Raw genomic sequence first — 23898 nt, 5'->3', positions numbered from 1 at the left:
CAAATTTTCTTCGGGATCTCGACGAAGAGATAGCGTGAAAGAAAGATCGATTGACAAGACTGTCAAGGAGAAAACTTTCAATATGAATCTAATATAACTGTCAGACTTATCACAAATCGTTATTGCTTTCATCACAAGCGCAATAATGCATAATTTCTGGAACCCGAATGCGAAAAGAGCGAGATTCGATATTGATTGAGTGCATTATCGAACATTGCCCTCGGCAATGCGAACGAACTGGAGGAATGGCCCTCATGGCCGTTTCTGTGGCGGAATATTGGCAAAGACGAAAAAACGAAGGAAGTGGATAAAAGCATGACATTCGATACCTGAATAATTATCAAACGATGGCAATATGCCGTATTTCTCTCTAGTGTTTGCTGATACCCTCTTCCGTATTGGCCAAGGTGTCTGCCGTCCGCGAAGAAACTTGAAACTTTCCGCTTGAATAGAGGCACCGCATTTATGCGCCGAGAATTAATCATCGAATAGCAATCAGCAATTGTCAATCGATATTTCAATCGGTACCGATCTAAACAAGAGTTTCTTTATAATCGATTTTGACATATAATTTTAGCATCCATGCATTCGAATACAATTAACAAGTTAAGTCGATCTTCTACTGCCTGTCTTAGTATCGTTCCAATACAAAGACTGAAACTGTTCTAACATTTTGTTTTGACGCATATAACATAGAAAATTTTTGTTTCACTTTAATTAAGCTAAGAGTTTCAGATCGTATTTCTCCTAACAAGAACTCAAATTATTTTTTAGAACAAATTATAGTAGAAATCAGAATATTCCATAAATTCTATTTAATGCAAAATTTGATGTAAAAATGGAAGTTTAATTATATCAAAATGGTAAATGTACTTTCCATCAATTTACTGAAAGATAAGTAAATGTTGGTTGAGTGTTTTTACCAGTTCACATAATACAATACCGTGAAAAAATGTCTAAGATTTATTGTGTAGAGACCACTTTAGACAAAACGAACTTTGAATAACGTAAGGTGTAACAGTGTATTTTTTGTCCTTCATCTTTGAAAACGCGTCGCCGCTGGAAATGCGGCGGCGAGTAGCAAAAAAAAGTATTCGTGCATTACCAGTAATGGAGAAAGTGGTGAGAGGCGACCGTGAAAAATGGCCTCGGAGTGCGCCCGCGTCTGCAAGGGGTAGTAACCTCCGTTCACCCCGTCGCCAGGACAGCAGACGGTCGCCCCAGCCTAACCTTGTTCTTCTGCTACATAACGGATGCCGGAGGCTTTAGGAACACCCCGGCGGAGCTCGGGTAGCCGGAACAATTTTCCATTATTCCGGTCTGACGTAGATTACCTCCGCCTTCATGATAGAGAGGAGAAAGAACAATGAAACCAACATCCCGGCCTATCGTGCACAAGCTTTCTGTACTTCATGTAGTATGAAAGACCTCGAAATGTAGACGGACCAAAAGACAAATAAAACACGAATTTAACCGGCGCTTTTCAAATCAAAGAAATGGAAGTCTGTGCTTAAAATTCTTCAGTAGAAATGAAATATTAATAACGTCGTCACACAATTCTATCAAAACAAAAAGAAAAAATTGACTTTAAATACGGCAGTCCGAAAAAGTCAGAAAATTTATTTCCTTAAAAGTTGAAATTAAATCCCAGAAAGTTTGGATATTTACAAAATAAAACCGTGATTATAAAAATTATAAGCCAGAATATTCACACACAAAGAAATTTATCAACTCTAAAATTATATAAATCTGACTTGTTAATCGAAATATATAAATTTCTGTCATATATAATATAACAAGATGCGTAAATAAAACACGCTATACAATGGGAAAACAATTTTAGTCATAGATTAAATTGACTAGAAGATTTACAGAGTCGTTTTTTAGAACAGCGGCCATAAAATAAGTATGGCTTAGGTTATAAATAATTTAATATGCCTCTAATAAAATACAATTTAGTCGTGGCCCAACATAATCGCCGAAAACAAACACGAAATACTGCTAGGCGAAATTAGCAATTAGCTAATGTAGACGAGCAAAAGACTACGAAAAAAATTTTATGTCGCTATAAACAACTCTGATTTCGGGCTGTTCTAATTTTACATGCACAGCGACACCACACCGAAATATCCTGCCCTTTATGATGCACCAAACGATACGGAGTAAACCGGAATAGATGAATAGACAGAGGTAAGTTCGGTGCAACTTTGTGCTAGGCTGTGCCTCGCCTGACCTACCCGTCTCCACGGCACGAACATGGAAAAATATGTAAATATCGGGTCTCATCCATTATCCAACACGAAGGGAGCCCAGAGTAGGAAGAGGGCCTAAGACCGGAAGGTGCGACGACCCGAACGTGCGCCGCGGTTGTTTTAGCAACGCTGCGCGTAGGTAGGTATCGATTGCCACGGAGCCGTGAACTTCGAGCGATTGCTAAACGGCTGCCACTTCTTTACTACGTGACTTTACGGGCGATACGTTCTCGTTAGAGCATAAGCTGGCGCACGGTTAACCCTTTCGTAAACAAAGGCAAACACCCGTAAAGTTATGTTTTCCTTCACGGTGAGAAACATTTGGTTCGCTCTAATCACAAAGAGATCAATCAAGAGTATAACTTAATAAACTTTTGTTTAATGCAAAAATATATTATACGCGATTAATCGTAAGAAATGATCACTAGTAATTGTAGATGTAGAAAAAATAATGTTAAGTACTAGGAAAATAAAATAACATACGTATTATGATAACAGGAAATAATATTAAATCATAAAATCTTTATGTTAAGTGACAATGGAGATTTCACTGATCAGTTGCTTGTTCAATCTTTGTTAATGTCGCGTTTTCGAGTTGAAAGCAATTATGTAAAGAGAAATGACTCGGTCCAACTTAATACGGAGTCGGCTAAAATCGCGAAACAAACATCTGATACGGAAGAAATCGTTAAATAAAATCAACAGTGTACATACATGCAGAAGGAAGGTGCAAAGAGGGCGGGGTACATTGAAGTGGGCGGATGCGGTATTCACAATCGATATCCGCCGTCTTATCGCGCGTGTCAAAACACGCCTTCGTTATCGCGCCTTAATTCGAAAGTGAATCGATTTTCCGGCCGAAGGATCACGTTGCACGCGAGGGGGAGAAACATGTCGTCGCGCCGATAGGTTGATCGCGGTGCAATTTTTTCGTAGCGCAGTGAAAACGGCGAGGGTGGGTTCGATAGCTCGGCGGCTATCATCGCGTGGCATGCCGACGAATTAAATTTATTATTCGCCTAACGCGCGCGTTCACTGCCAGAATATCGCCCGCGGCCGGCTACGCGAGCCGGCCAGCACCGAGATATTATAATCGCCGTGACGACGTGATACGCAATTAATCCATCGCGCGTCAGCACTCACACTCGCACTCGCGTTCGCGTTCAGCGGCGCATATAATAATAACGCGTATCGACGTAGCGAGCGAGTGGATGCGCCAAGTCGTACCGCGGAGTGTACATGCACCACGGTGATATGATTAATGGCACCGCCTATCAGTGCGTGAACGTGGCAAAACGAAGACAAATAGCCGCGCCGGGGCACTTTAAACGCGCTCACCGCGGATCCATTTCCGCCGAAAACCCGCGCGCGCCGGAGAAGACGCGAGAAGATTACCTCGATTTCCCGCGGTCGCAACGCGAATCCCTCCTGGCGTACCAATGTGTAAAGAATATGTCAAAACGACCGAAAAATATTTTAGACTTCGAGTAGGTACGTCGAGAAATTTATGGTCAATTTTTTATCGGAAGACGTCGCTTCTCGCACTTTTTCCGATATTAAATTTTCCAGCAAGAGAGTTTTAAATAAAATTTTGACTGAATTAAAATTGATTGAAAAGATAAACTTTACTACTCATGAAATTGAAACAATAAAATTCGATTTATCTTTCCCATAATTTACCTATAAATGTATCTTCATTAGTTAATTTATTAGTTAATTTATTAGTTAACACAAATGCGATTTTATTATTTAGTTTTTATTTAGATAGAAATAAACATGATATAAAGACTTAAGTTTATATTATTTTCAGTATTTCATATGTATGCAATATTTTTTTAGCTATTGACAGACGGTTGATGGCCGGAAAAGAGCAATTCCCAAGATCATCGATATTAGCGTACGAGCGCACCTTTCTCGCATGTAAAACTTAATTTTAGAGAAGACCGATTTATGGAGGGAAATACGTTTCGCCGATAGTACATAATGTGAGAAAGAGAGAGTTGCCCCTCGCTAATGGTGCACCGTCCGCATCTGCTTTATCGTATTTTGCAATTGCCACATTAATGGACCGTATTATAATCAGCCGGGATGAACGTATAATTTGAGATCGCGAGTTATCGTCGATCTCGAAGGAGATATATTATTTATTATCAGAATTATCTCACGATATACTTATGCTGATGCTATATGTTCTACAGATTTTCATATAGAGGCTACATCAGTAATCGCATACCTCTCAGTTTTAAATTAATTCTTAAAAGTTAAAAACGGGTTTGCTTATTTAGATCTTTATCCAATAAAATAATATAATAATATTTGTGTTACTTTTCTCCCTAAAGAGTTTTACAACTAATTTGCTCATTTTAATGCATTTTAATGTAAGAGGCATCCCAAGAAGTTAATTTCAATTTGGATAAATTCGATGAAATTGAAAACAAAAAACAAATTAGAACGCAATAGGGTATTATAGGTAAATTGAAATTAATTCCAAAACTTAATCTGTCACCAAATTCATTCCCGCTCCTGAGATTATTCATTCGAGGCGTTATTTAAAAGCTCATCGTTCCGGGGGACGTTAACCTGATGAAAGAACGGTGCTCTCCATGCAAAAAGCACCGTCTCGTTTTAAACGGTACACGCCCCGTAAGCTTCGGGTCCCGCAAAGTGTTCATTTGGAAACTTTCGCGGGCGCGAAAGCCCGCAGAAACTTCGAACTTTCGCGGCGCGATGCGAGGCGAGGCGAGGCGCGGCTTTCTATCTCACCCTTAGGCGACAGCGGGGGGCGAGAGCGGGGGCAGAAGAGACTCTGATTGACGACGGCGGACTTTTAATTACTCCACCGCAAGTCCCGGGGCACGTGGAAGCGAAAGATAAGCTTCCTCGCTCGAAATAAAACGAACGAACGGCGAACGGCGCTCCGGCGCGTAAGTTATGCCGCAAATTATGCAATTAAAAGTCTTGCGGACAGATGTGGGTCCCGCTTTTCGCGCGCGCCCCGTCTTTCGTACTATAACGACTTCCGTTGCGTGGCTACGGTTGCGGCGGATGCGTGTTGCCGACGAAAAACTCTTTTCGACAAATTCGCAACAAACGCCAGAATGGATTAGGTGTGTTGTGAAACAAAGGAAAGATGATTATAGCGCGCTACTTCCTATCGAAACACATTCGTATGAATAGATTATGTAAAACAACATTTGTATTGATTGTGTCATGAACTATTTTTAAAAACAAAGTGCATTCGTAATGCAAGTCAGTCCTAATCAAAAGAGCAAAAAAGTTGATTATTTTTTAATTTAAATTTTGTTACAGTTTACACATTTTGCTGTGCTATCTGTAAATAAACAACATTTATAGTCACAGTTTATATATTTTTTTAGAGATATTCTCTTAATTTCTTTACCGAGCATCTTCTATTTGAATTTATTTAATTTTTTTTTATAAATCGATAAACACGAACTTGTTACAATACGTGTATGCTATAATCCTAAATTAAAGCAAATGTTAAGAGAAGAAGACCGCTCATTTATGCTCATTAATTACTAGGTTAGCACATGCACTGGATGCACCACAAGCGTTTTAATCTGTCAGCAACAGAGTAAGATTATTACATGGCGAAAGGTGAAAGTCGCATAGAAAATCGCATTTCGCGCAAAATGATTACAGAAATGTTGAAACGGCGCTAAACGTCCAACCACTTCTCGCATACAACGATGTATATATTAGCGAACATATGGCGAATTCTCGAATCGCCCGTGAAATATGAGTCTCGATACGGTGTATGGCTCGCGCCGTACTAATCTCGTGCAATTTATATCAAGGTGCGATGTTACGTACGTTGCGAGGACTGTACTATGCGAGAGCAGCGCAAATTAAATTGTATACCGCAGATTGCTATGAATCACTATTGACTCGCGTAGCGATATCTGATGAACAATAGCGCTTACGGTCCGCCGCGTCCGAGAGGAAAAGTTATTCCTTGTCTACTTGAACGTTTGTTTTCCCGATTACAACATCGCCATACGTTAAACAAGAGGCAAACTACCGAAGCTACCTACATCAGTAAGTCTTGATACATTTATCCGAACTAGCGAGTTAACTACCCGGTGTATAAAATATATAGAAGCTAAATGAGCATAAATGCATCCTATAGTTTCAATTCGACTTTGAAATAAAAAGTATATGTTAAAGCAAAAAATAATTAGCATATTGACTCTTTATCGACTCCTAAGAATAACTCGTGTCAGAGTTCATTCATTCACACGCAGAGAATCTAAATATATATTTCCGACTGCGGAACTACACTGCAGATATAATTGAACCTCTTTCTCGGTGATATCAGATATATGACACGCGTTGCAACCGGAACGAGGCAATCGATACGTAAATAGGTTAACCGCGCCATCGTTCGTCCTCCGTGAGTGCAGTCTTCAGCATACTATGTGCCTGTTGTGCGACTACACAAATGGCCTATTCAAGTTGCCGGTTTAACGGAAATCGCACGGTCGATAGGGCCCTAAACGTCGACCCCGACCCATTACGGAACGACAGCGGCACGCACGCACACGCGTACGCATCCTTTCGCGTCTCACGCGCTACGTGAGAGATACATTCGGCCTTTGCGAGTGCCGCTCGGTCTAATGACACAGTTGGTGTTGCGATACGATGAGCGAAGATCGATGAGAATCTTCTTCACGAGGAGAAATCGGGAGTCAATGAGGTGGACTAAATGCTTGCTTGTTTAATTATAAAACATCCTCGACTACTCGTTCGAAGCCAATCGACTACTTGAAATTCAACGTATGCTCAGTAATCCCTTTAACTTAACAATATGTTATATTTATAAAATAGAATCAATTAGAGAGATTAATTGTAATATGTAAAGTGCTAAGTATGGCTCCAAAATGTTTATGTTATCAGTAATTTTATATCTAATTTTCTTTTAATAATAATATTGTTATACGCAATATGCACTCAATATACAATGTGGACTTAGATTAATAATATAATTTTATTAGAATAATTATTTCTGAAAAATAAAAATTGTTTTATAACACGTCCAAATTTTTAATGATTTTATCTCTCTTGTCATCTTTTCTCAACTGTTTATTGCATTATTTCTCATAGAAGCATCTGTACATGGTTGTATGTTATATTGTATGTAATGTGTAGATGTATATGAGTGTCCGCGGTATATTCAGCTCGAGTCCGTGGGTTCGCTAAGCCCAAATGACTGTGCGGATCAGTCATCCCTGCGGGAATTTTGATTACGAAAAAGTTTCTAATTGCTTTCGCCATCTAATATGTCTCACTCGACTTTTATAAGCTTAATTCAATCTATTTTTATTATGAGTTTTGTCCAGATTACATATATAGAGTTTATATGTTTCATTAAAATGCGCAACGATAATTGTGATTAAAGTTAGCGTCAACTCTAATTTCTGTTTTAATTACATCAAAAAGTTCGTATGACTGTATTTAATTTAAATTTTGTTACATTTTGCTATACAATCTGTAATTAAAATATTTATAGTCAGTTTAAATTAACAACAATAATTATTGTATAAGATAACATTTTTATAACCATCATTACTTTCATCTTCATAGAAAAATTGTCTAAATTATTATGTAATATAATTTTCAAGATAGCTATAATTACGTAATATTATAAATATTATAATTATCTTGAAAAATTATTATAACTTCATCGTGAAACGTATCTTCAATAAAACGTTGTATATGAAATTTTACGTCTGTAATATTTTTTCAAAATTCCCATACTCGTCCCTATATTATTGGTCTGTTGTTAGAATAAACATACGATTTAATACTTTCACAGGAATAAAAGCTCTGAAGTGGTAATATAGTACCGCAGGGAGTTGTATTGATATTTCTTGACGTGCCTGACCGGTCTAGGCAAACAATGACGTTCATAATGCTACAAACTGGTTTCAGCCAAGAAAGATAGCTAGCTGCCAATATATAGGATACATCCCATGATCCTGAAAACGCTCCACCCATTCGTAGGGGAAGAAACGTTTGACGCGGCACAAAAACGAGTTATTATTTGGGCCCTATTCGTTCAGACCCATCTCCAAAAGAAGATGAACGAAGTTTATGAGCATGGTCAAAAATTAATTACCAGTTTCCCAACGTGTGTTATGTGACGTAATCTTCTCCGAACGCACGTTGGAACGACAACAAATAAGTCAGACGTTAGACGCAATGAATAAAATATTGCAATTCTTTCGCCAAACTCATCAGTCTCATCAAAAACTCATGAAAATACAAATTTTCCTCTTATTAAGCAAACAGTCGGCGCCGGGATTGTAGTCACGTTGCCGCAACATCGCGGCGCGTTTGTGCCGCCAATGACCGCGGCAGCGTTGAATAATAGGTTCGCGACGCAGATTGATTCGAGTTGCGTGCAGCGAATGCAACGTGCATTCGTTCAACGTAGAAAAAAAATCGGTACTAATTTTCATAAATCAAATCGGGCTACGAATGAAATTTAATGCGCGGCGTGTTTCGCTTTTCGACTGATTTATCTCCCGACACGAGGAAATACACCGAGAAAAGCGGCACCGGCGCGGCGCGGCGCGGCGCGATCGAGACTCGATGAGCGCGAGAACACATAGAAAATCCCCGGCGCGTGGAAATCATCCGGCGATCGCGCAGCGGCGGTGTCGGCAAACGCGTATGTTACACTTTCTCCACCAACAGCCATGGATTCCACACGCCCACAACTGGGTCATTATTTCTCCAATTACAACTTTCGTTGCGCTTTCAGGACTTCATGAGAACTCGGGCTCGCGATGTCGCATAAATCCTCGATCAATTAGCCGCGAACTGCGCAACATAGATATAAAAGATTATCCCGTCAGGTAGAAACACACTTCGAAATATTTCCATATGCAGGAAGTACAGCCAACGGGGGGGATAGATAAGAAGAAGGAAAGTATGTGTACTTTGTGTACGAATGTCGGGTGCTGCCACTCTATCGGACATTGTCGCCCTGGCGTCGCGGTAATGGTATATCTGCCCGCCTTCCGCAGTCGGAGACGCAGGCATTAATGGAAAATCCGACAGGCCGTCGATAAACCGATTTTCGCACGATAAGACGTAATCATGTATGTACACGGCGCGAATAATTTCGCTCGTACGCGTGCTGCAACGCGCCCGCGTCATTATGCGGCGTCGTTCGCGCATACGCGAGATAAATCCGAGATACTCAATCTTCTTGACAATCAATCAGAACGGGAACTACTGCTACGCTTTCACTGTGAGCGCCGTTCGGCTTCTTCGTCAGAATTCACTTCGCATATTCCTCGCTATTCAAGGCGCTTCCCCCGTCTATCACCACGCGGTCTATCTCCGACGAAAACGACGGGTCAATTACCGTTACTATTTGATTTTCCGCAACTCCTCTATATACGTTCGACCCGGATACCGACTGCTTTTAACTACCGCTTTTACTTCTTCATATGCTTGCATTAAATGACAAGATAATAAACAAGATAATAAACGATAAATCACACGGAGCTCCTAGAAAAGTTAGGGAGAAGGATTTACCACTCTCCAGTAAAAAGACACCGCAATATCGATCTAATTACTTCACTGATGATCTCAGGTTTACTACCGTATTATATCTCAACGTATGAAAATCTTCCTGAGTGTGCGCGTGGCACGGCGGCACGTTAAAGTGCTTATTACAAGGCGTGTAATGGGTTTCCGCGCGAGTCTCCCGCTCGACTCGCAGCACCGTTCCGCGGGCTCGTGCGGGATAACGCGAGTCTCGGCAAGCGATCGGGAACGACAACCGTCCGACCAGAATACGAATGCGATGCCGCGTCGCGTCGCGCCGAGCCCGACTCCGTGCGAATTAAAGCGTGTATAATGAGTAGCCGAGGGTGGCAATCGTTCAATTAATATCCGAGCGCGAATGTCCGGCTGGAAAGTCGATATGTGCGCGTGTGCCGACCGTTTGAGCAATAAAAAAGCTCCACGTGTTTACGTGTATACGAAGTATTATCAGAAGTCGTGCACTTTCTCCTAATTTCAACTACCAAAATTTAATTCAGCGATACTATTTTTATTGATACCTGGACCGAAATAAAATCGAATCCCTGAGTTGCTGAAGATTTATCTTTAGAATTTCATCTTCGATCTTTTCTTTGAGTTGTCACTGTATCAGTAAGACACGTATACGCTTCGAATCATGTGTATATGTATGTATTACATACGTTTTACGCGAGATAAAAAAAACGCTCGAACACCACCGAGGATTAATTACAGCGTATTAAAGGGAACTAAAAGCTACAAGTTAACTCCCGCGGCTGATCTGACCAGTTCGAAGCTACTCCGCTTACCGGAGGAGTTATGGTTACGGAGACAAGGCGAATTCCCGCCGGCGTTCTCAGTGATTAAACGATTCTAAATTATCGTCGCACACCGTGTAGAGCACTTTTACGCATTTACGCGACACATTAGATGCCGCAATGCATCAAATGACCGCGCGCAAAGGCTGGTTAATAATGATAATCGCGCGCGTTATTGCGGAGACACGGAGATAATCTTTTTCCGTCTTCTTCGGTGCGACGCAGAATTTACCGCCGCGCTCTGACTCGTCGTCGCTAGGATCGTGTCTTTTTTGGGGTACAACGACCGCATAGGCGGATTATGTGGTACGTTCCGCCTGAGATAACGACGTAAAGAGATACGATTACGAGCTTATGAAGTACGAGCACGGGCAAAAGGAAAGGGAGAACGGAAGAGCCCCGATCCCGGGGCGTTGGACGGATTAAATAGGGAATACATTGCATTCGTTTAGTTCACTTCAGTTTACCTCCGTTCGAGATGGAAAACTTAGCACACGTGTTAATCTTAGAACTACAATGTGCTTTAGTCAAAACACGAAAATCATAAAAGAATTATATACAGCTTCATGTATACTTATCAGAAGATTTTATGAACATAACAATGTACACACCATATTACTTCTTCATCAGTCATTTCTCGTTATCATTATTTGAGTTTGAACGAAATTCAAATGTTTTTGTTTTCTAAAATAAAAAAGAATTTATTTGTTAATTTATGTAAATATTTTATAGATGTTTAAACTGCTTATCTAAAATACCTATCTATTAAATAATTACTGTATGACAATATTACAACATTGTAAAGATTAATTAATTCAAAATAATTCCTTTACATATTGCACGTATTCTTATAATAAGGTATGTACGAAGATAATGAAATGAGAATTAATTGAGATCTATTGATAAGGATAGTTCAATGTCCGTGATTATATTTTAATACCCGATAAATGATAATATACCACAATATACCAGATATAGAACCTGAATACATAGATTACAAATTTTAATATCAGCTGATGTTATCTATGATATAATTCAAATATGTGAATAGCTTTTGAAATTGTGAACGAGAATTCATGATATATATCTATGAGAACTTTATGAAATAAATATTAATACTTGCAGGTTATTATAAATTATTCATTGTGGATAACGTCAAATAAATCTAATATATTTAATATACAGATGTATATTTGTTGATATTTAACTTGCATGGTAAAGAATTTAAATAAAATGAAAGCCGATGACAAGCGATTACGCGCGCGATCAATATCGTAACAGAAATGTTCGCGCGCGATAATTCTAATCACATACTTAAATCTTATAAAAAATAATCCACTTTCGTATATGTGTATTTCGAATAAAATTGCGCTTTGTAACATTCCGAACAGACAACTATGAGTTTTTGCGAGAGGAGAAGACCAGACACCGTGATCCACCACGAGATATTTCCGACACGCACACGCGTAACGTGCGTATACATCCGCAAGGGCCGGTAGGCACTTTTACGCCCACGACTTACGATCGGACGAGCTTTTACGTGTCGGTACTCGCTAGTACACAGATACCATGCAGCGACAGCGGAGACAGCGGAGACGGCGGCGACTGCTTAACAACCGAGAGAACAGGAAGCCACAGTGCGTACGTGCGTGCGTGAGTGCATGCGTGCAAACCGCAGAATTGTGCATACATTTATTCGCACACACAAGAGAACAGAAACGATTTTCTAGTAGAAAGAACAAACGGAAAAGCTTCGGAGAGCCGGAATTGCAGTTTCCACGCCCGCTTTCTCACAACAGATCTAACGGCTGCCAATCGATTTGCCGATTTACAGTAGCTACTTTCTCCGATTTCCAATTTTATCCTTCGCATTGTGGCGCGACAACAGCGAGGTATGATGTATCGCGTGCACAGGATTTTCCGCGCGTAATGGATCTCGCGAGACTACTATACGTAAATCGAGTTCTCGTTTCGAGGGAGGTACGGCTTAATTGAATTTCGTTGACCACCGATCGTGCGGTGACATTGTGCTTCAGCTGCCCGCTTTCGATAATTACAATCTCGCGATTGCGTGCGCATTCTAATCGGGTACTATTATCTCTGAACCTGAACGCATCTCTGTGTGTGTGTTACAATTATTCTACCTCGCTTCCAAGTTGATTAAATTGGAAATGATGGCGCAATTAACAGTTATTGGTACAGATAAATTCCCTACAAACCGAGCTATATATACCGAATGGAACAGATACAATATTCTCTCCCTGCTTAAGAAGCGCAATTCACGGCTGAAGGATGCGCTGGAGGTGAAAGGCACGACGAGGCTGACTACCAATTAAATCGTACCTTCAAGAGGACCGCCGAGAGACTACAGATAACTCGCGTGCGGCTTGTCCAAGGCGGATTTCTCGACGCGGCTCTATGAGCTTACGAAGTAGCCGCGTGGTTTTTGCGGCGCCCGTAGTTTTATGAGGCTAATTTATTAGCCGCCCGGACATGGAACATCACGGAACCGTTCTTCGGGCGGTTCTATCCTACGCGCGAGCGCGCGCGCTCCCCGGGAAGCGCAAGAAACCGCTCAATCTTCGTTCCAATCTTCCTAAAGTACAAGTGCTTCGATCCCTGAGATTTCTCCGCGTTGCTTTCTTGCCGAGAAAAGCCGAATACGGCGGCGACGTCGATATCTCGAAGACGGAACAGCCAACGTCATACATCGCAAAATAAACATAAATAATCATAAGTTATTATTTGCACTTTTTTTAAATTCAATTTTTGAAAAATGTATAGCTTTATATTACTTCAATTTTATTTATTTTCGCACAACTGGACATATCTGCAATTATCGTTGTAACTCAATAAAATAATATACCTACATTATTCCACATAACCGTAATTATTTTTATTATCTTCGTTATTACGTCATTATTTTAGTCTTGAATGAATAATGCAACATTTTAAAGAAATTTATGTATATACGCTTCTGAACGCAAAGCGCTATATAAAACTAATGCAAAAAACGTAAAATGCGATTGATGGAAACAAGTTGTCGACCAATGTATCTTCCGCTTCCCGATTGGTCGCGTTGTTGTCGTTACTATCTTCGCCGCTACCTTCGCGAAGCGATGACAACCGGCAGAGACTATCTTATCGCGATCTACTATCGAAGCGACGCGTACTTACGTGTTTTATAGCCACATTACTGTTTCGTGCGTGCACGCACAGTATGCGCGGCACCGCCGCCGCCGCTGGCCGGATCCCCTTGGCAATTCGACGATGTGACCAAGGGTATCATTAGAAATTCGTCTCACTTTTTGCGCGGATCAACGCCGGAGGCAACAAACGATTATGCAATCCGTCGCCTTCCTGGCTTATGCAGAAGAATGTCCACTCTATGAGTGGGCATTTCATTACTCTCATAATTATTACGTAAATTACCGAATAATTATGCGGCGTTCAATCGGGAACCTGAACTAATGATACAGGTCTCGATAACTGGATAAAAAAAAACGAAGTAGTATTATTGATCGGCCATTACATCTTCGCTTTAATTCATTTTTTCCTTCGGGAAATTATGTCGACATTTCTTTGTAATTTTATGCAACTTCGCGTACCAAAAGAAAAAAGTTTTATATAATTATTCTTGTGCATTAACATTTTATAAAAAGTGTAGCAGTTTCTTCCATTAAAATGTATATAACGTAATGATTTTTAATATAAAATATAAACGCAAAAGAAAAAATATTAATTAATAACAAATTAGAATCAAAGTCATACGGTCCAAGCTTAGATCTTTGACAGCTTTATATTATGGCTTTGATTCTAATTTGATTGTATATCGTAACAGTCCTATTTCTCTTATTATTATTAATTAATAATTTATATCATTGTTTAGTATAAAAGAAAAAAAACAACTGAAAGAGAATAAAAGGTAAATAATAAAAAATGTCTATCTTCTTGTTCATAAATCTCGGAGCAATCTCAGTACGTGATAATATCAGATTTTACAACAAAATTAAAAACCGATGTAAAAATTACTATAAATAAGCAAACTTTTGCTATAATTTTTGCCAAATCAAAATGAGACACTAATATATTGATGACTTCCAAACTCTTTACTCAACTCGTGAAATAAAATCTCTACTAAACTTATCAGTAAAAGTTAAAAGCGTCGATATAACGAGGTGAAGGCAAAATTCACACGGTATGGTATTACGGCGCAATAAGTACACTTGAAATACGTTCGAAAAATTCAACGTGGAAAAGTGGAAGCACCATAGGAGGTAACATCGCGCTCGAAATGATCGTGAAATCGTATTACCGCGCGATAGTGTACGCATGAGCCGGCGTTTCCCGTTTCTATTCGGCGGCGCCGAGCTATATGCATCCACGAGATTAAGGCAGAAGGAGATCAACGGATAGCATGGCGGAGATATATATTGGTGGTCTACACGAAGGTTGAGACCCTGGTCCGAACGGTTGAAAGTCGAGACCCGCAGCCTTCAATCATTGTCAATCGGTTCGGACGGAGCACCGTTATGGTGTCTTCGTGCTATCGTTGTCCCATGGGATACACCTACCATTCTTTGACAACATTCCTACGTCGCTACGCAGTCCCGTTCTCCGCGAATATTTGCGAGGGCACATCGCTGAGTTCATTAGTGTCATGTATTGCATACATTACACTTTGCTGAGTCTTCTAAAGAACAAACGAAATTGCTGCACTTGTTTAAAAAATGATTATATAAATATCTTCTATAATTGAACAATATCATTTACGATGTGTAGCGTACGAGTATCATCGCTTCCAATTAAAAATTCGATACATGATACTTCGTCATATTGATGATCCAGCAAAGCTTTCGTGCGAATAGACAGTCATCAGACGATATTGTTGCAAGAAATAGAAATGTTTCAAGTACTATGCGGGGATATCTAATTTAGTTTGGATACAGTCTTCTCGTTTTACGAGACTGAGCGACGTTTGTGTCCTCACTTATAATCGTAGACATACAGACAGAGAAGAAGACGCGCGACACAGAATACTGCCGCTCGCTGAGATTGCTCCGCTCGTAACCGACATTGATAAGTAGGATAAGTAAGATCGGGGACTGGAGTACGAGAGCGCGGAGGATGTTTGGTCCAAGCAAATAGATTTTATGAGCCTGGCTGTTCGCGTATGTAACAGTTAGCTCGGACGAAGTGCCTCTCCGTGGCACATTTTCGCTCGGTGCAGAACGACGATAAAGCGCAAGCGGACGGATAAGAAAAAAAGTGACAAGAGAGGAAAAGAGGACGGACGGGCGAGATACGAGGTGTAAATATTCGTACAGGGCGCGCGTGGGCGCCTGCCCCCCTAGTAAAGATACTAGACTGACAATGCAGGTGCGCGTCCAGAGCAAGAAATCTTTTTTGCGCCATCTTAAAAAATAGCACCTGCAAGAGCATGTGCTCTATCATAGTATCGAATTGTCCAGCTTATCGTTCCTTAGCTGCACGAGTAATATAGAACAGCGGCCGGCCGAGCAGTTTGCGAATTCTAAATCTTGTATAATCCGCTCTTACGTTTACTTTCTCATTTCTCGCGTGTTTGCTGTAGACTGTGTGCCTCGCCGATAAATCGTGCAAATTTACCTCGCGTGAACGAGAGAGAAAAATCGAAATCACAAACTATTACAAAATCACATTTTTAATACATATTAGAGAAACTTTAGAGGAATACACACGCGTTGCTGTTGAAAATTTATGTGTTTGTATTCCGAATCAATTTGGCTGGAGTACCAGCCGCATTGTTACGCAAATCGCCATGGCGTGGTTTATGTGACGTTATCTTATCGCAATAGAACGAACCGCGCACACTTTGAGTAGCAATCTCGTGCTAATGACGACGAGTTCAATTAAATTTAAACGATGGCTGAAACGACTGTCGGTGATCCAGCCCTCAAAGCGACATTATGAAAAAACAACCCCGCCTTTAATATCTGTTCTCGCGGGCAACCCTTTACCCTCGAGAGAGCGAAAGGAGCACGTGGCCTACACGTGTTTAATTTCGGATTACGAGGGTACGGGATGTCTCGAGAGAGTATTCGCAGACGCACCCAACCGATTTCTTAAATCCGTGAGTGCGTTAATTAAGACCCCTCGAAAAGGGTTAAGGCAATTAAGAGAATAATCTTTCAAATAATCTAAATTTCAGCCACAGTGCATCATCCATAAAACAATTTGATTGAGAAGTTCTATTATGCTCTATTCCTTGAATTTAAACAATTACTCAACAAAAATATTTAAGAAGATTAATAGATTACTATAAAAAAATTTATACATTAATATAATATAGTATACCACTATATTCTCTTTATTTTCATAACTAAACTATACACGGAGAGAATTTTCTCTTAAAATTTACCCTGAAATCATGGTAGTTGTGGGACAACATGTACCACCAAGAATTTTATGCGAGCTATTCTGATTAATATCTACCATAATAAAAAATATTAATATCTATTACATTAAAATATAAAATATGTTTGATTAATTTTACTAAAATATATCTAGGAAATTTCAATAATTTTTCAAAATTTACCAATCTGCTTGGTAATTTTTATCACGTTGTTTGTAAAATGTCTTTTGTATATTTTAAAAATTCCTTGGTTGCCAAGTTGTCCCAAGTTTGTAGTGAATTTAAGGGTAAAATATAACAAAAAATTCTCTCCGTGTATTAAAATAATTCAACTAGATAAAGCACGCTGTGAGCAAAATTGCACGAATGATAGGCCTCTCCATTTAATTTTACGACCCTCGATACCCGTAGTATTTTAAAAAGCAGAGTAACTGGAACTTTGTAATCATACTCACGAACAGGATCCCAGATATCTAACCGTACATGGAGAGCATGCGCCTGATTACTTTAATTGCTTCGCAGAATTACCTATCTGTGTAAGCAGCTTTCTTTAATTGCGTTCTTTTTTTCATCGTACTGTGAACGTTTCAGGATAATACACTAATGGCACAATCATCACGTTATAAAGAAACTCACCGTTTCGGAGGCGGCGACATTCTTGACTTCCGCTAGCAGCGTTGCAGCAGGTGAGAGATAAGTCCGGACAAAATTCTCCAAGTTGCCATGATAAGCGCAAACTAGAATATCCCGTGCTTGTCTTATCAGAAGGTTCATAACATTATCGCCGTAAATTGGTCCGAGCAAATTCCGGACCAGGGAAGCGAAGTCTCCACGATTCTGTAACACAGTAAAATGATTTCGTTGACTTTTGTACAAAAACTAACTTCAAGATTGCGATTGCGCGATTAACAATTAATTTTGGTCGCACGTACGGATACAGCTGAACACCTTTGAAGAGCGTGAACACATATCGTGCGTGAGACAATTATAATGTAAGAAATAGAGAGAAATTTCAATGAGAAATTTCTTTCAATCAAGAATCTTTTCATAAATCTGATGTAAAAATTACCACGGCTCATTTTGTGGGCTACACACCGCAAACATTAATCACACGTTTTCAACACATGTCCAGACACCGGAAGCAATCGAGACGGAAGGGATCGAGCAGTTTCGCGGATCTATTCACATCGCTACGGAATCACGGCGGCCACACGCAAAATCTGTTACTGGCAGTTATCCCCCTCGACGCGAGGGTAAACAAGGGGAATGTGATTTGGGCTCTGTGACAAAAGCTGGCAGAATCTCTGACCAGGGGTGCAGCAACACCCACGGGAGAGAAACGTCAATATTCCTCCCGAGCGCATCGCTTAAACCAATACCGGTTAGAACATTATTTCTGAAGCGCATCTGTGCAAAATCGTATCAGCTGCGTATAGTGCTTGATATCCTTAACTTGCCAATGCAAACAGCATGAAATAAACCAGTAGCTTTTGGACACTCTCGTGGTTATATAATATAACAATAGTTTATTATAAATTCTGGCAATGTCTGAATGGACTATATGATAACAAATGCTTATCCTTCATTGCTTATGTTTTTATAAAAAATGTTTCTCTCATCTCTTTTTTCCCGAAAAATTACTTTAAAATTTATTCCATTATTAAGTCAATTTTTGAATTATTTTAACAAGTAATAAGATCTCTTTTCTTCCGTATCGTGCATTTTGAAAATAGTTATCTTCAATTACCTTATTTATCTAATATTATATACCATAACAATACATTTACATATTTAATTATCTAAATTTCAGTTGCTGTGAAAGTTCTCTTTAACTTCTCAAGACTCCATTCGATAAGATCGATATAATTCCGGCACAACCTAGATATCCATAAATAGATACACGTTTCGAACGAAATTCCAATTTAAGCAACCAATTCTTCGCATACCTCCGATAAAAGCGACGCAATCTCTTTTGCGAAACGTCGATATTGCGCCATTGGCGCAATTTGCCCTAGCATCGCTTTCCCATCGAGATTCGAATACCAACGTGAACAAGTGGCTGTGTCGTCTTGCGCCCGATGTGGGTGCATTATATCGAGCCGCATCACCGCCTCAGAGTGCATAAACATTGAGGTTTAGCGAGGGCATACGAGAAACGGGGGAGGAGGGGGAAACGACGCGCGGTGTAACCATTATATGTGCGCCCGATCGCCCACGTATTTCCGCCCTCATGGTGCGTGCGGATGGTCGACCGCAACGCGATCGGCGGAGTGTTGAGAGCGCGCGAGACTTGTCTTTTCGGAGAAACGCACACCACCGCCAAGGGTTTCACGTGGGATCTGGGTGATCGAGAGCGAAACCGGATGTGGCGAGTATGTGCGACGCGTACAAAAAGTGCGACTACAGTGTACGCGACTACGACCGCGTATATAGTGCTCTTAACTATGTTCTTTATGAAATTCAAGTAAAATTTACTTCGGCGAAACTGTATTCTAAACCTCATTTATTAAAATAATTAATATAAAAAATTAAGGAATTGGCAAAAAGATGGAGTTTCAAAAAGCATTTGCTTAAAATTAGTTGATCCATAAATGAATGATGAATTGATAAATAATTTTCTGGGATATTTTCTGTACAATAATTTGAATATCATTTTTAATATAAAAAATGTATCATAAATGTTGATCTACAAAATTTATACATTGTGAGATTTAGATAAGATCATGCAAGAGATATTCATAAAATTAAAGTTTTAAAAACAAAAACTAAATAATAATTTAGCAATAACAAATATTATTATATGTATTATTTCGCGTTAGTACCTATATCATGAATAAAAAAAATCACTATCTGGGGTTATAATTACTTCGAGAAGAAATACTATCGATAATTCTTGTTCTGTCACGTAGTGCCATCCCACGGGGTGTGCCGATCATAATAACAGGCCGACACGAGTCAGTACCAATATTTGACCACCTGAAATTTATGGGAAAAGGGTAAGTCGGCATTGTGCATAAAGGGCTCGTTAGGGGAGGCGCGCATCTCCCGCAGGGGATTCGTAGGGATGAAAACGGACACGTAGTCTGGGCTGTCTGAGTCCGCATATAAATTAACCGCGATTCACGTGGCGGCGGTTTTAATCATCTACCTTATGGGCACATGTTGTTTATTAATGTATTTACTCGTATGAATAGACAAACTGTGATTTACTACCACATATTCACGTGTCAATGCGAAGCGGTCTACAATGAGTGAAGGGTTTAACGTCTTTTCTCAAAGAAGAGAATCCACACAGAGCAGGAAAACTACTACAATAAAACTAAAATTTTATAATATATATATCTGCTCCCATAAATCTCTATAAATTATTCAAAAATTATATGTCAGAAGACTTATTGTAAAAATAATCCTTGTAATTATCAGTAAATTGTTTTATTTTTATTATTAGAAACAGAAATTTAATGGATTCCTTTCTCGAAACTATTGAGAAACATACATTTAAAAACCAAACATAAAACATCTTATTTTGTATGTAATATGTACATCGTGCAAAAGTATAAAAAAGAGATCAAGAATTAATGAATTCAATAACAAAGATGCATCTTGCCGCGTTATATAAAGCACTATGTCAGAGATATTTGTTCCCTATGTTTTGTATGCACTTGAGCCAATGGGATGAAAGGTAAAGCGTTTCGCCCGTGAAATTAGAATCACGCTTTTACACCGAGGTAGGTCTTGATTAGTCTCTTTGTTTAGTAGCCCGCCTTGCATAATAGCGCCACTGCTCGTGAGCTCATCGCGGCAATTTGCATTTTGATCGACGGAATCTCATTTCACAGCTGCAAAGCTATATATGGGAAACTTTAGGCAAGAATATTTTAAAATACAGATCGGGGTTGAAGAGAAGAAATGAAAAACGAAATAATATGCACCAATGAATTAAACAAGCATTGTAGAATTTCAAAAACAGTATGGAAGGATCTTAGAATAATAATATAAATAAAAGTATATAATGTAAATAATGTAATGTAAATAAAAATTACTTTAATTAAATTTTGTGGAAATTTACATCGAATGTAATAAAAATAAAACAATAAAGATTTTTCAAGTATTTAAAAATTTCTAATTAAAGTATTTTTAAACTTCTAATTAAATTCGATTTATCACATAATGCTCGACATGAAATTCAGAATCATAAAAAACTACACTTTGGAAATATAAAAAAAATGCATATAACAATGATAATAAAAAATCAAGATTAAGCATATTAATTATATCTAAGTTTTATGTAGGTATATGTTACCAAGGGAATTTCTGGGAATAGTGCTAAAATGAATAGGTAATGCGACAGTTGATTAAAATTTGACGTAGTTAAGCGTATTTAGTCTGTGAAAGGGTCCGTGACTATTCTCCCTAGAATATTGATCAAGTCTCTCAGTTCCCCATTACATTACGCGTGTCGAATTTCAAATTAACCCAGACGCATGTCAAATTCGTCTCGTGCACACGCTTACAGCGCGTTTACTTGTTTAGTCAGCTTCCAAATTTCCCACCGTTTTGCGTACCCATCCCCGATGATCTATTGCAAGAGGATTTGTTGCTCAAACACACGCCTTGGAAAAAAAAACTTTTCAACATGTTCTTTAAGACGTATTATAGAGGATATATTTGAAATTTATACATATTGCATGACATTAAAGTCTCTTTTGTTAGAATGTTACAAATCAGAAATTACTACACTCCTTCGAACATGTTAAATTAATTCGCAACGCGAAACCATTGCGGTACTTTACCTACCCAAAGATTCAACGAGGATTAAGAAAGTGGTACATGCATGTTACGAAATATTAAGAACCGCCTGGCGTGGGGCAACTCTCGACGATATTTTCTCGACCGTGTCTGTCGACCGCCCATACAGCCAGCCATGTATTCCCGCGAGCGCGGTATACGCGCCGCGACGCGACGTTCCGATAATTATCGAAAAATGCGCGAGGGGTCGGCCGTCATTAATTAAATAGCCGCACGAATACGGGGGAAACCTATCGGAAGCGAAGCGGCTGCGCGCCGTTACACAATACACCAGAAGCAACCGCAATATCCATCAATGCTACGCTCTGTTCGGAGCCACGGATAATGCAACGGACCACCGTTGCGAGCCGTTAGAGAGAGATTCGCGAAAGGGAGGCTGAGTCCGCGCGAGAGAGAGACGGAGAAAAGGGAGAGAAAGAGAAGAAGCCGGGAGAGGTACGCAGCATGGAAACGGGCATTAATCAATCCGCGCACGTGGAAAGCAGCGGCGGTTTAGCGGGACGGAGCGGTGCCTCACTTGGCTTAATAAAGTTGCAAATCGTTTCTGCGCATGTACACGTGATTAGACGCGTGACACGCGTTACGCTATCCGCGTGCATATCTATAAGAAGACCGTTTACGCCCGTTTAAAAAGCACCACGTGTCTGTCCGTCACGTTCTCCATCGTAGCAACATTCTCTCCATACGAGTGTACCGTGATACGTGAAACGCCTCTCGGTACTTCTTAAATGTCCGCCAATTAAAAGACCGGCCTACTGCGCGTCATAAAAGTAGATAAGGAGCTTGATATGATCATTTCTCGAATTAGACTTTAACATCGAACGATTTATTCACATATATTCGCAATTTTTTCGCAATTTATCGCGCGATTTTCAGCAATTCAAAGTGTCATAACTGTAATTGTGCAACAATAATTTAATTTAATGCATCTTGTGATTCAGATTACAATGGTAAACGTTAATGCTTATCGCGTATATATAAAATACCAAACAATATAACTCATTATTTATCAAGATTAGATTTAGAAGCAGCACTAATACCGTCGCCTTGCCTATTGACAATGTAACTTCCCTTCCTTTTATATGTATATTTCTAGTTTCTATGCAGATACGTCACATGTTATTGCAAGTTTTTATTATTACGAATTTTCACGGTTTGAAATGTTATCCCAATTTCCAAGTTTTGTTTCGTACAACAGAAGAAGCATGAGATTGAAGGATGAATTAGCATATCAAGTGCTTTCATGATCCGACATACATCGTACTCGCTGCGATCGAACTGCTCGAGGACATCGTCCAAAGTGCATCAACCGCATCGAAGTTTACATTCTGACACGTACATTAATCATTGCCAAGCAGGACAGAAAATCATAATCACGCGGAAACAAAACGCACGTAAAACTTGCGCTATAATTATAGTAGGTATGTCTTCCATTGAAAGTTTATAATAGAACTTAAAATTGCACATTACGTATTATTTGTACTTTCTCGTACAAGATGAATCAGAACTTCTAAATACACAGGGACGTTCTAAAAGATAGCTAATTGTGAAGAAAAGATATCAAAAATATTTCTTTCGTCTCCTCTTACAAGAGAAGCGTTATTTTCTCAAAATATTCATAAATGCGAGAAATCCGTGCTTCGAGGAAGAAATCAATTAATTAATCCTCGTATAAATCACGAGGAAATGTCATCGTGCGCAAGCACCGTTATTAGCGAAACCGAGAAATCCGTGAGTTAACTTCTCGTAATAGCGACCGCGCGACGAAAGATTAGTCGCTGCCACGGGTCGCGGCGACGGGTCACGGCTGCCACGGAACCCTGTATATAGGACGATGACGTCACCGTGGGTTACCTACGAGAGCGAAGTGTGTATAAAATGCATCCGGTGGGTGTGTCGCTCCCATACCCTTTGTGACTCCGGCTGGCGCTAGGAGCGACGAGGCCGCTATTACAAACGCCGCCGTTTAACCGCGGCACGAAAGGGAAGGTAATCGTGCGCGCACCGTCGCGCGCGACTGGATCCCATTTTGTCAGCTTTAAATTCTAAGCTTGCCTGGGATCGAAAC

General features: G+C 39.7%; 1 protein-coding gene across 2 annotated transcripts in view; it reads right to left on the bottom strand.

Moving 5' to 3' along the window:
• LOC139771392 (uncharacterized) overlaps positions 1–23898 on the bottom strand; it is a 282189-nt gene that overhangs the window by 214486 nt on the left and 43805 nt on the right. For both annotated transcript variants that reach the window (XM_071704165.1, XM_071704252.1), the window contains exon 3: positions 17658–17858. In XM_071704165.1, coding sequence (XP_071560266.1) covers positions 17658–17858 — 201 coding nt within the window. The remainder of the gene's footprint in view (positions 1–17657; positions 17859–23898) is intronic.

Source organism: Temnothorax nylanderi, unplaced genomic scaffold, assembly GCF_030848795.1.
Source record: "Temnothorax nylanderi isolate EJ_2023f unplaced genomic scaffold, tnyl_v1.0 TNYL_tig0001_pilon, whole genome shotgun sequence".
In the NCBI taxonomy this organism is placed as follows: Eukaryota; Metazoa; Arthropoda; class Insecta; order Hymenoptera; family Formicidae; genus Temnothorax; species Temnothorax nylanderi.
This window is presented reverse-complemented; position numbering and strand designations above follow the sequence as displayed.